Source organism: Lynx canadensis, chromosome B4 (genome assembly GCF_007474595.2).
Source record: "Lynx canadensis isolate LIC74 chromosome B4, mLynCan4.pri.v2, whole genome shotgun sequence".
In the NCBI taxonomy this organism is placed as follows: domain Eukaryota; kingdom Metazoa; phylum Chordata; class Mammalia; order Carnivora; family Felidae; genus Lynx; species Lynx canadensis.
The window spans coordinates 41121111-41133449 of NC_044309.1; the positions used below are offsets into that span (position 1 = coordinate 41121111).

At 50.4% G+C, this 12339-nt stretch overlaps 1 protein-coding gene across 5 annotated transcripts in view; it reads right to left on the minus strand.

Moving 5' to 3' along the window:
- SCNN1A (sodium channel epithelial 1 subunit alpha) overlaps window positions 1–12339 on the minus strand; it is an 84919-nt gene that overhangs the window by 11894 nt on the left and 60686 nt on the right. For 3 of the 5 annotated variants that reach the window (XM_030321498.1, XM_030321500.1, XM_030321497.1), the window contains one exon: window positions 11318–11677. In XM_030321498.1, coding sequence (XP_030177358.1) covers window positions 11318–11673 — 356 coding nt within the window. In that variant the 5' untranslated portion in view covers window positions 11674–11677. The other 2 variants (XM_030321499.1, XM_030321501.1) reach the window with 2 other exon arrangements.

Here is a 12339-nt window from a genome sequence, read left to right on the forward strand (position 1 = left end):
TCAGACCCAGCGAGCAGGTCAACCCACCGTGGCCTCCTCCGGCAAGGGTGGCCTTTGGCTCTGTGTGCCGCCTGGCACCTTCTAAATTAGGGGTGCTTAACTGCACTTCTAGAATTTCCCCAGGAACTTTAAAACTACAGATGCTGCACACGGCCCCTCCCCATCAAAGGCTCGGTTTTAATGAGATGGGTGGGGCCCAAACACCATAAGTTAAACGCTGTCCAGTATAAATCATCACATTCCTTCTCAGCACAGGCATTGTTACCCGCTCCGTCATGAAAGTCCATAGTAGCAGCGCCGTAGGGATAGAATCTACCAAAACAAAACAAATACACCTAGAACTAATACATTCAACAAGGTTGTAGTGTACAAAACCATTGTACAAAAATTAATTGTATTTCTACATAATAACAACAAAAAAATGGAAAATTATATCACAAAAACCACCATATTAAAAAGCATAGCATAAACAACATCAAATACCAGGAATGAATTTAATGAAAGAGGCAAGAGTTTTACACCGAAAATCATGCTGAGAGAACTCAAAAACCAAAATAGAGAGTTAGATGAGTTCCTGGGTCTGGAACTCTGTATAGTTAAGATGTATCCCAAATTGGTCGTTTGATTCAACACAATCCCTATCAACATTTCAGCACACATTTTGAAGAAACGGATGGGCTGATTTAAGACGTATGTGGAAATGTAAAGAATGTAGAGTGGTCAAAGCAATTTTGTTTGTAAGTTTATTTTTAAGTAATCTCTACACCCAACATGGGGCTTGAACTGATGACCCTGAGATCAAGAGTCACATGTTCTTCTGACTGAGCCAGGCAGGTGCCCCTCAAAACAATTTTGGAAAAGAGCAAAATTGAAGTACTTAGTTCTACCTGACTTCAAACTCACTATAAAGCCACAGTCATCAAAACAGTGTAGTGCTTATGTAAGGACAGACAGTAGATCGATGGAACAGAATAAAGTCCAGATATATACTCACACGTATACAGTCAACTGAGTTTTGACCAAAACACCAATTCAATTCAATGGGGAAAATCATTTTTTTAAACAGAGTATGCTCTATTGAGAAAGGAAAAAAAACAAAAACAAAAAAAAGAAACTCAACTCCACCTCAGTTTCTACACAAAAATTAAGTCAGTTTGAATCACAGACCTAAACATAAAATTCAGAACCAGAAAGATTCTAGAGGAAAACATCAAAGATATCTTCATGACCTTGAGGTAGGCAGTATTTTTTGCAATAAGTATCTAAGGAAGAACTTATTGTGAAATATAAAGACTTTTTACAAATTGGCAATAAAAAGACAGGTTGTTTAGGGGCTCCTGGGTGGCTCAGTCAGGGTTGAGCGGCTGCATATTAGTTTTGGCTCAGGTCATGATATCAGGGTCATGGGATCAAGCCCTGAGTCCGGCCCATGTGGGCCGTCCCCCCAGCCCTCCCCTCTGCTTGGAGCATGGAGTCTGCTTAGGATTCTCTATTGTTCTCCCTCTGCCCCTGCTCTCTCTCTAAAATAAGGGAGCATCTGGGTGGCTCAGTTGGTTAAGCTTCGGACTTCAGCTCAGGTTCAGGTCATGATCTCACGGTTCGTGGGTTCAAGCCCTGTGTTGGGCTCTTGCTCAGAGCCTGGAGCCTGCTTCAGATGCTGTGTCTCCCTCTCTCTCTGCCTCTCCCTCGCTCATGCTGTCTCTCAAAAATAAATAAATGCAAAAAAAAATTTTTTTTAAATGCACCAAAAGATAGACAGTCACTAAACACAGGAAATGTGCTCAACATAATTAGCCTTCAGAAAAATGCAAATTAAAACCATAATGATCGGGGCGCCTGGGTGGCTCAGTCGGTTAAGCGTCCGACCAGCTCAGGTCACGATCTCGCGGTCTGTGAGTTCGAGCCCCGCATCGGGCTCTGGGCTGACAGCTCAGAGCCTGGAGCCTGTTTCGGATTCTGTGTCTCTCTCTCTCTCTGCCCCTCCCCCATTCATGCTCTGTCTCTCTCTGTCTCAAAAATAAATAAACGTTAAAAAAAAAATTTAAAAAAAAAAACCATAATGATCAATTCACTGTGGTGCATACCTGAAACTAATAGAATATTACACATCAACTCTACTTCAACAACAAAAAAATACAATTAAAAAAGGCAAACTTCTAAAAACAGGTAATGAGGCCACCATTTAACATCCGTGAGAAGACCCAAACAAGTAAAAGACTTGGACAGTGTCAACTGGTGAGAATGGAGAGCAGCTGGGGTTGCAGCTGGTGGGAGAGTCAGACGGCACAGTCGATTTGGCGGGTCATCTGGCAGCTTCTCATAAAGTTAAACATACATCTACCTTATGACCCAGCAATTTCACTTCTGGATATTTTACCCGATTCCACTCCCCGCTATTGACTCAAGCACAAGGAAAACATAAAGACTTGTACGTGAATGTCCATAAGCACTTTTATTCATAATTGCCACAAAGCTTGAAACAACCCAAATGAGCCTGGGTGGTTCAGTCAGTTAAGCGTCTGACTTTGGCTCAGGTCATGATCTCACAGTTCGTGAGGTCAAGCCCCGCATCGGGCTCTGTGCTGACAGCTCAGAGCCAGAAGCCTGCTTCAGATTCTATGTCTCCCTTTCTCTCTGCCCCTTCCCCTCTTGTGCTCTGTTTTTCTCTCTCTCTCTTAAAAATAATGAACATTAAAAAAAATTTTTTTTAAAGGGGGGGCTGATACAGGCAAAAAGCATGAGAGAATTTGAGAAATATTAAGTTCAGTAAAATGGGTATGTTGAGCCAGACACATTAAAAAAAAAATTCACATTGTGTGATTCCCTTGATGTGAAGTCTGAGAACAAGTCAAACTAATTGATGGTGACAGGAGTCAGAGAATGGCTGTGGGAGAGAGAGGAATGGGCTTCAGAGGGCCATTGTGTGATGGAAATGTTCAGTACCTTGATTAGCAAACTTCAGTGAGGGCTTCAGATTTGTGTGAGGGCTTAAGATTTGTGCATTTTAGGGGGGCCTGGTTGGCTCAGTCGGTTAAGCGTCTGACTTCAGCTCAGGTCATGATCTCACGGTTTGTGAGTTTGAGCCCTGCATCAGGCTCTGTGCTGATAGCTCAGAGCCTGGAGCCTGCCTCAGATTCTGTGTCTCCCTCGCTCTCTGCCTCTCCCCCGCTTGCTCTCTCTCTCTCTGTCTCTCTCTCTCTCAAAAATAAACATTTAGGGGCGCCTGGGTGGCGCAGTCGGTTAAGCGTCCGACTTCAGCCAGGTCACAATCTCACGGTCCGTGAGTTCGAGCCCCGCGTCGGGCTCTGGGCTGATGGCTCAGAGCCTGGAGCCTGTTTCCGATTCTGTGTCTCCCTCTCTCTCTGCCCCTCCCCCGTTCATGCTCTGTCTCTCTCTGTCCCAAAAATAAATAAACGTTGAAAAACAAAAAAAAAAAATTTGAAAAAAAAAAATAAATAAATAAACATTTAAAAAAAAGATTTGTGCATTTCATCATAAGTAAATTATACTTCAACTAAAGAAAAAGTCACATACCTGTGTTTAGGGGGGCCCTGCCAGAGATTGGTGTTTACTGGGAATGTTGGTGGGGCCCAAACAAGGTTGTTTTACAAGAACCCCAGGGGCCCTAAAGTGCAGCTACATTAACCAGTCTCTAGGCCATACCCTACTGTCTACTCCACTTGGCTCTGTTTCTCTTTCCTTCATAAAGTCTAGCTGGCTAGGCCGTTAGGCATCGGTTCCAGATACCCCTCATGCCCTCAGAAAATGTAGCCCAGGTCCAACCAAGGTGTGTGTTAGACATTCCAAGAGACTTGCTTGTGGTTGGTAATGAAAAGAATGGCAGTGATAGCTCGGATTTATTGAGCACTTACTATGAGGTTGGCCCTGTGGTATTCGAATGAACACTCACTTAATCTTCAGTGTAATTCAGAAAACTATCTGCCACTGTTAGCTAATACTTTTTACAGGTGAAAAACCTGAAGCAGGTGACTTGTTCAAGGTCACACAGCCAGGAACCAGGTCAGAAAGCACTATATCCATCACACTGTCCTTTGCTCTGTCCCTGCTAGCTCTGGCCATTTTAGCAGATGGACAAGCTGCCCCAGAAAGAGCACCAGAGCCAGAGTTGACTGGATGTGGGGCCTGGCATTCCAGCCACACACTTCTAGCTGGGGAATGTTGGTGAGGAACTCAACCTTCCTGAATCCAGGCCTCAGTTTCCCCATCTGTAAAATGGGCATAACACTAGATCTGCATACCACATGAAGCTCTTACAGGGTTAAATGAGAAAGTATTCAGTGGCACAAAATGAAGAGGCCATTGAATCTCAGGAAGACATGGATGGGGGCCCAAAGCCCAAGAAACTCAACTCAGTCACACAGGAAGAATCCAGGTCTCCCACCATGGCTGGAGTCATTTCCACCTGAGCCACCACATCTCTGGCTGAGCCTCCCTTGGCACACCCCTCTAAGCTGTCTCAAGTCGCCCTGTGCCCCCCTTCTGCCTTGTACACCTGCCTCATCCTCATCAGAGACTCAGAGTTGTCTGTCACCTTCTGTAGCCACAAGGCTCCTCTCCACAGAGCCCCAAGCTGTCCCTAAGCCAGGTCTCCCCTCAGTGGTCTCCCTCAGATTCAGCTCCTTCCTGCCTCTTCCAGAGAGGCCTCTGATGAAACTGCAACCCCCACCTCCAGAAGAGGCTGGGCTCCATACAAAACACCTCCCTCCCAAGGTCTACTTTCCTTTTGGTGGGGAGCCCTTAAGGAATAGATATTCCCATATCACCCCTTCAGAAAAAAAATCTCTCCCTCCCTTTCAGCTGACACCTAGAACTAAGAAAACTGACCACTGAGTAAACCCCACTAATGCCATCAGATCTTATCCTGCAAGCAGGAGGGCCCTGGCAAGAGGAGACCAGGGCTGGAGAGGGGATAAAGAATACACACTTGGAGCTGCAGCAAGACAGTCTAGCCCTAACCTTGACTTCCTGCACGAGTCCCGGTCACTACCCCCACTCTCATCTGCGCTGGCTGACAGCCCGACATTGGAGCCCTGCCAATTCAATCAGGCAGGCATTACTACTCCATTTTACAGTTGAGGAAACTGAGGACCATCAACTGGGCAACTTCTCCAGGGCGACTCAGCTAGGAAGTACCGGAGTCAAGATTTGAACCCAGGCCTGTCCGACTTCATGGTCCCTGCTTTTTCTACTACTTCTGCCTCCGGGTTCAGAGGCACTTGAGAATGGGCAGCAAAATCTCCTTTCCCTGCAGCGGGCCGTCACCCCCCCCTCCCCGCATCCCCTCTTCTCTGCCCAGCACAGACTAGCAGGAGCAGGGATACTGAGAGATTTAAGGACTGATACCCCTGCTATCTTCCTATGTGTATCTCTTCCCTCCCCCTTTCCCCTCGGTGGCCCCCTCTCACAAAAGAGCCCTTCTCACGGAGCAGCCTTGGATTTGCCCAGGCTCTCATCACCCACCCCCCACCCCCCCGCCACTGCCCCGTGCCCCCAGAGGACCCTAGTGGAGCATTCTCAGCCAGCCTTCCAGAAGCACTTGGCAGAACTGGGCACTGGAAACTCACCAGCTTCCTCCCCTGCCAGGGTGCATCTGGGGACCTACCCGGCACCCTCCTTCCTCCAGGGACAACCTTGACCTCCCTTTCTTTGGCCCCTCCCTCAGCCCCATTCTCCTCCACATCTCAGCACCTCCAGCTTCCTCCCTGGGGCCTCTGTGAGCTCTGGGTGCCCTCAAGCAGCCCCTCAGCCCAGAGCCCTCCTGAAGACAGAGTCAGACAGAGTCAGCCTCTCTAGGGTCAGTTCTGAGTCTCAGATTACATGTTCAGTTCCATCCTGGCTGCAACATTTTATTTTTTTTTTATTTTTTTTTTTTAACATTTATTTGTTTTTGAGACAGAGACAGAACATGAACGGGGGAGGGGCAGAGAGAGAGGGAGACACAGAATCGGAAGCAGGCTCCAGGCTCTGAGCCATCAGCCCAGAGCCCGACACGGGGCTCGAACTCCCAGACCGTGAGATCGTGACCCGAGCTGAAGTCGGACGCTTAACTGACTGAGCCACCCAGGCGCCCCATGGCTGCAACATTTTAGACCAACAGATGTTCACAAACTAATGCTTGTTCCAAGGATGAACAGCCAGGGTGGTAAGAGCTCTAGAAACCATTTCATCCAAAGAAAAGTTGCAGGGACTAAGTTTTCATCAGCTCTCCAAGTGTATTATCTAAGCCTTGCCCACCGTTTGGATGGTTTACCTTGGGGGGCGCCTAGATGGCTCAGTAGGTTAAGCATCTGACTTTGGCTCGGGTCATGATCCCACCGTTGGTAAGTTTGAGCCCTGCATCGGGTTCTGCACTGACCACTCAGAGCCTGCTTGGGATTTTCTGTCTCCCTCTCTCTCTGCCCCTCCCCCACTTGCACACACACACTCTCACTCAAAAATAAAATAAACATTTTTAAAAAATTGATGGCTTGCCTTGGAGAAGTTACTTAGCCTCTGTTCCTCTGCTTCATCATCTGTAAAATGGGACTATTAATAGTCCTTGCCGGGGCACCGGGCTGACTCAGCCGGAGGAGTGTGTGATTCTTGATCTTGGGGTTGCGAGTTCGAGCCCCATGCTGGGTGTAGAGATTACTTAAATAAATCTATTTCTTTTAAAGAGTCCTTGTGGCAAAGGGTTATTGTGGAGGTGAAATGATTTGATACAGGAAAAGTACTGAGAAAAATACCTGGCCGAGTAGACACTGTACAACTACTGCTACTGTCTTCGTATCAGCGCTGTTATTGGAGAAGAGCAGGCGGAGGAGACACAGGAGGACTGCCACTTAGCTGCCACGTGACTTTGTGGTCTTAAAAAAGTAGAACTTAAGACCAGATTCCAATTCGGACCCCTCCACATAACAGCTGGGTGACCTTTGCAAAGCCTGCAGGTTCTCAGAGCCTCAGTTTTCGCATCTGGCTGGGAGGGGGGAGGGGGCGGGTATCTCCTTCCTTATCTAACAAGCTTGTTAGGAGGATCTGAATTCGGTGGTGAATTTTGCAAGCTACCTTGAAGATGCTGCTGCCATGGGCTGGTGGCCGGTGGGTGAGGAAGCAGATATCTTTAGGGTTGTGCCAAAGACACAGAACCAGGAGCAGAAGCTAGAAGTTATAACGAGGTCAGCTGCAGCTTTACCTAAGGAAGAACTTTCTCTCTCTATTTTTTAAAGTTTTTATTTATTTATTTACTTTGAGAGAGAGACAGACAGAGCGAGGTGGGGAGGAGAAGAGAGAGAATCCCAAGCAGGATCTGCGCCATCAACGTGCAGCCCAGTGTGGGGCTCGAACCCGTGAACCGTGAGACCATGACCCGAGCCAAATTTGAATCAGACACTTAACTGACTGAGCCACCCAGGTGCCCTGAGGAAGAACTTTCTAACAACGGCTGCTACAGAGGTAGGGAGGGTCCCGACAGGAGAAGGAGCCCAGCACTGGGGGCCAAGGGGGGCAGTTCTGAGAGTCCCGGCTTTCTGTCCCTGCCAGGCCTGCCATCACAGAGCGAACTGCTAGCCCTACTTTGCAGAGTTAGGCTCAGGGGTGCCTGGGTGGCTCAGTAGGTTGAACGTCTGACCCTTGGTTCTGGCTCAGGTCATGATCCCAGAGTCCTGGGAGAGAGACCCATGTCGGACTCCATGCTGAGCGTGGAGCCTGCTTAAGATTCTCTCTCTCTCTCTCTCTCTCTCTCTCTCTCTCTGTCTCTCTCTCTGTCTCTCTGCCTCTCCCCTCTGCCCCATTCACGCACTCTCTCTCTCTCTCAAATTAAAAAAAAAAAAAAAAGGCCCACAGCTTCCCTCTTTAGGGAATCGCCCCTCTCCTCTCCCCACTCCTGTGCCATGCCTCTGCTCTGCCATCTTGGGAAGGGATTCCATCACCTCCTGTGATGTTTCAGGATCTTGAGTTCTTCCTTAGGCCCAGCCTCAGTCCCTCCCAGGACTAGATGAAAAATATGTTCTTGGGCTCTGTTTTCTGTGGATGTGGTTAAGACTGGCCCTCTCTCCTGGATGAATAAAGCCCTTTTTGGCCACAAAGAAAGCAACTGCCGTGGCTGACCCTTCACAGTGGATTCTTCGCGCTTTATTGCTTACTATGGCCCCTGCAGCCTCTCTCAGAGGTTCCCAAGCAACCCAGAACCCCTCCACCTCTGCGGGCCGTGGACGTCCGGCCGTGCCCACCAGCTCTGGGCATCCCTGGTCTGACTTTGCCTCATTCCTGTTATCTCACCAGTTCGTCTATCCTGTCCACAAATTTCCACCTCCTCCCTGCTGCTTCGGTAGGAATCACTCATCTGGCCTGTCCCTGCACCTGCCGCAAGCCAGCACCTCTGATTCACCCTCAGGTCATCACCCACCAGGCTGTGTTAACCTGTCCACCCACCCCTGCCTCTCTCCTTGAATAGGAGCCAAGAGCCCTGCATCCCTCTCTCCTCCATTCATGACAAGTACCCCTCATCTGTCTCACCCATAAGCCCCCACCTGGCAGCTGGCAACCCTGTGGCACCTTCTTAAAGTGTAGAGGTGATAAAGGGCTTTGATATCAAACACACTTGGTTTGTGACTCAGCTGCTAACCAGAAATGCACTGGCTGCTTGGTGGGGTGGGTGGGTGACTTTTGAATCCCAGTTTCACCACCTGCTACCTGTGTGAACTTGGACAGGTTATTTAACCTCTCTGGGCCTCAGTCTCCTCTTCTATAAAATGGGAATAATACTCGTACCTACTTCAGAAGTCTGTTGTGAGAATTCAATAATTTCATATAAAATGTAACATATCTGGTGCACATTAGGTACTATAGAAGTGTTCTTGGGGCGCCTGGGTGGCTCAGTCAATTAAGCATCTGACTTCGGCTCAGGTCATGATCTCGAGGTTCGTGAGATCAAGCCCCCCGTCGGGCTCTGTGCTGACAGCTCAGAGCCTGGAGCCTGCTTCAGATTCTGTGTTTCCCTCTCTCCCTGCCCCTCCCTGCTTGTGCCCTGTCTCTCTCCCTCTCTCAAAAATAAATAAACATTAAAAAAAAATTTTAAAGAAGTGTTCACTATTATTGTTGCTATTTCTTTATTATTTGCTTTGTGACCTTGCTCAAATTATTTTGCCTCCACTTCCAAATGGAAATAATAACTATGTCCACCGCCATGGACTTGTCAAGATGAAATGAGATAGTCCTTATAAAGGACCCAGCAAAGGGTGAGCATGTAGCAGGTGTTCGACACGGTTCCCTGTGCCTTCCCTGACTCCCCTCCCTCCCCAGGGGCTCTCTCCCCTCTAAGCCCTGTGGCCGCTAGTCAGGCAGGAGGGATTTCTTTCTGTGTGGACACCTGTCTCCCAGCCTGCAGGCCTCAGGAGCAGTGGCTCTGGTTTCATCCCCTGGGGCTTTTTCGTAGACTGTCCATGACCCTGCCCTCAGCAGGCCTCAACAGATGTAGCCCTTTGCTCTCCATCTCCCACCCATGTCTTTCAAGCACAAACATTTACTGAGAGCCTACTACCCAGACTTTAGTCCTTCCTGCCTGCCTGCCTTCCCCTCCCTGCTGACTCAGTGCCCTCCACCATGGCCCAAGGGGGTGAAGAGAAATAAGCAGGGGAAAGATCAGGGTAGCGAAGCAGCAGAGGGTCGGAAAGGAGAGGAGCCAAGCTCACGGGCACCAAGGAAGAGAAATGAGGCTGAGCCGGAAAAGGAGAGCTGGGAAATGAGATGTACACATCTGATTGATTACACACTTCGCTGATTCCGTGTCCCACACCTTGGATATCAAGAAAAGGAGGGATTTGTGATCCGAGGGTGAACCACAGCTCCGTCACTGTCTCTGTGACCTTGTGACTTGTCTGCCTTTGCCTCGGTTTCCTCCAATGCAAAACAGGGATTACAGTAGTCCCCGCCTTGTGGGGTTTCTGGGAGAATTAGGGGTGCCACAGAGTACTTAGCAGTGGCTGGTGCATGAAGCAGCTTCTTAGGAAACGCGCCCTTCACCTGGACAGCATATGGAGGCTTATCCATGAAAACGGCCGGCAGGGTTTTCCCTGCAGCACGGGACGTCCCAACCCTTTTTAGTCCGTGATACACCTTTGGACACCATGGAACACATGGGGGGCCTTCATCCCTAATATGTGACTAATCTCCATCCTCCATAATCATACCTATACCCAATGTTTGCTCACACACACACACACACACATACACACACACATGCACACTCATGCAATCACACCTGTAGGCACTCACAAATCTTACACTCCCTAAGGGCAGAGACTGACTCTCGAAGCCACACTGTCCTGCTGTTATCTGTGTCGCCTGTCTCTTCCACCGTATTTTATCTTTCTGTCCCCAGAACCTAGCAAAGTGTCTGGCCTTCAGTGAAGACTGAATGAATTATTAATGAACCCATTTGCCAGGTGCCTAGCAGTGTTGGGCATATGCTCCAGGTATCCCCCACGTGTTGCATGACTGAGTAAATACAAATAAGAGGTGTGGATAAACACCTAGCTGTGCCTTCCTTTCTTCTCCATGGTTACCATCCCCTCTGGCTTCTAGAAGAAAAACTGGCAAAGAGCAACGATGAAACCCAAACCTTCAGGACACACCCGAGCACTTAAAAGTCAGGCACCTGGGCAGGTGAAGTACACAGCCCAGCAGGGGTCAACTGGGTCTTGGGGGGGGGGGTGGAGATGGTGGGGGGGGGTGGGGGAGGGGAGGGCTGCTTTCTGTCCTGTCCTGGTTTCCCTCTGACTCTACCCCCAGCCTCAAGGCTCTCCAACCCTTTGCCACCAGCCCCCACCTTGATTTCCCCAAAACAAACTCCCCTTCTACACTGAGACCAACATACCAGGGCCCAGCCCCGCCAGCTTTCACCACCCACCCCCACAGCACCTGCCAACGGCTTCACCTGTCCATTAGATTCTTCTCTCGAGGTGGAGGAGGCCTTGTTCTTCGCCCTCCTCTTGCTCCAGGGAAGGGATGGGAATGATCTCTACCCGGCTCTTTGGAGCTATCCGCATCTCACTTCATCTGTTCGCCCTCCCACTTGTGGGAGGAGGAAGGGAAGTCCAACAACCACACTCTGGATAAGCTGTGGGCACTTGGAGGGCCCCGTTGGCAGAGCCGCTCGGATGGGCAGAGCCCATCGAGTCGGGGGCTCCCTATCTTGCCCAAAGGGAGGTCTACCTAGGGACAAGAGTATCCCCTCCTACTCCCGGGTCTGCGGGTCTGCCTCCGCGCCCTCTGTCCCCCACTTCCAGGCGCCGGGGAAGTGACAGAGGGGTCGACTGACCTGTAGGGATTGAGGGTGCAGATGGTGACGGCGGGGAAGACGAGCTTGTCCGAGTTGAGGTTGATGTTGAGGCTGACGGGGTAGCTGAAGTACTCCCCGAACAGCTGGCCGAACTGCCAGTACATCATGCCGAAGGCACAGAGCCAGAGCACAGCCCAGAAGGCCGTCTTCATGCGGTTGTGCTGGGAGCACACCAGGCGGATGGCACCGTGGATGGTGGTGTTGCTGCAGAAGAACTGGAAGAGGTCTCGGTAGGAGCGGTGGAACTCGATCAGGGCCTCCTCCTCCTCTTTGGGCTGCGGGGGTGCCGCAGGGTCGGGGCCCAGCCCCTGCTCCTCATGCTGCTCTCCTTTCATGAGCCTTGGGGGGGTCACGGAGGGCCAGGGTCAGGGCTGACTTCTAGGCTCCGGTGCCTCACTCCTTGACCCAGAGCAAGGCTGCTCCTGGCCAGGCCCGCATCCCGCCCTGAGCCCACTCTTTTCTACCCCTCCCTCCCTCCCTCCCTCCACCGTCCCAGGAGCCGGCTGACCTGCTGGAGTCCGGGCCAGGAGACCTGTAGCTGGGCTTGCCTGAGAAGCACCCTTCGGAGTTCTGTCCCAGCACCTCCCTTTCTGTCTCCTCAGCTGTCAGTCTGCCCTGCTTAGTCAGTCTATCTTTAGTCTCCTTCCTCCAGGACCTCTGTGTCCCAGCTCTTCTCTCTCTCTCTCTCTCTCTCTCTCTCTCTCTGCTTTCTGCTTCTCTTTGGGTCTCTTTCTCAGCTCTCGTCTTCCTTGCCTGTCTCCCGTCTGTGTGCCAGGCTCTCTAGTCCTGCCTCTCTTCCTCTTCCTCCCTGCCTTGCTCCCTCTCTGTCTGAGTGGGCTCTCTCCTCCGCCTCTGGCCCTGGCCCTGGGCTGTGTCCGTCCCAGGGACTGCAGGGCTCCAGGAGGTCTGGACGGCCTCCTGCTCCCAGCTCCCAGGTTGTGGCTGGACTGGGACTGGTTCCTTTCCAGTTGAATCTGGCAGCCGAGCCTCTCCTCCCCCTC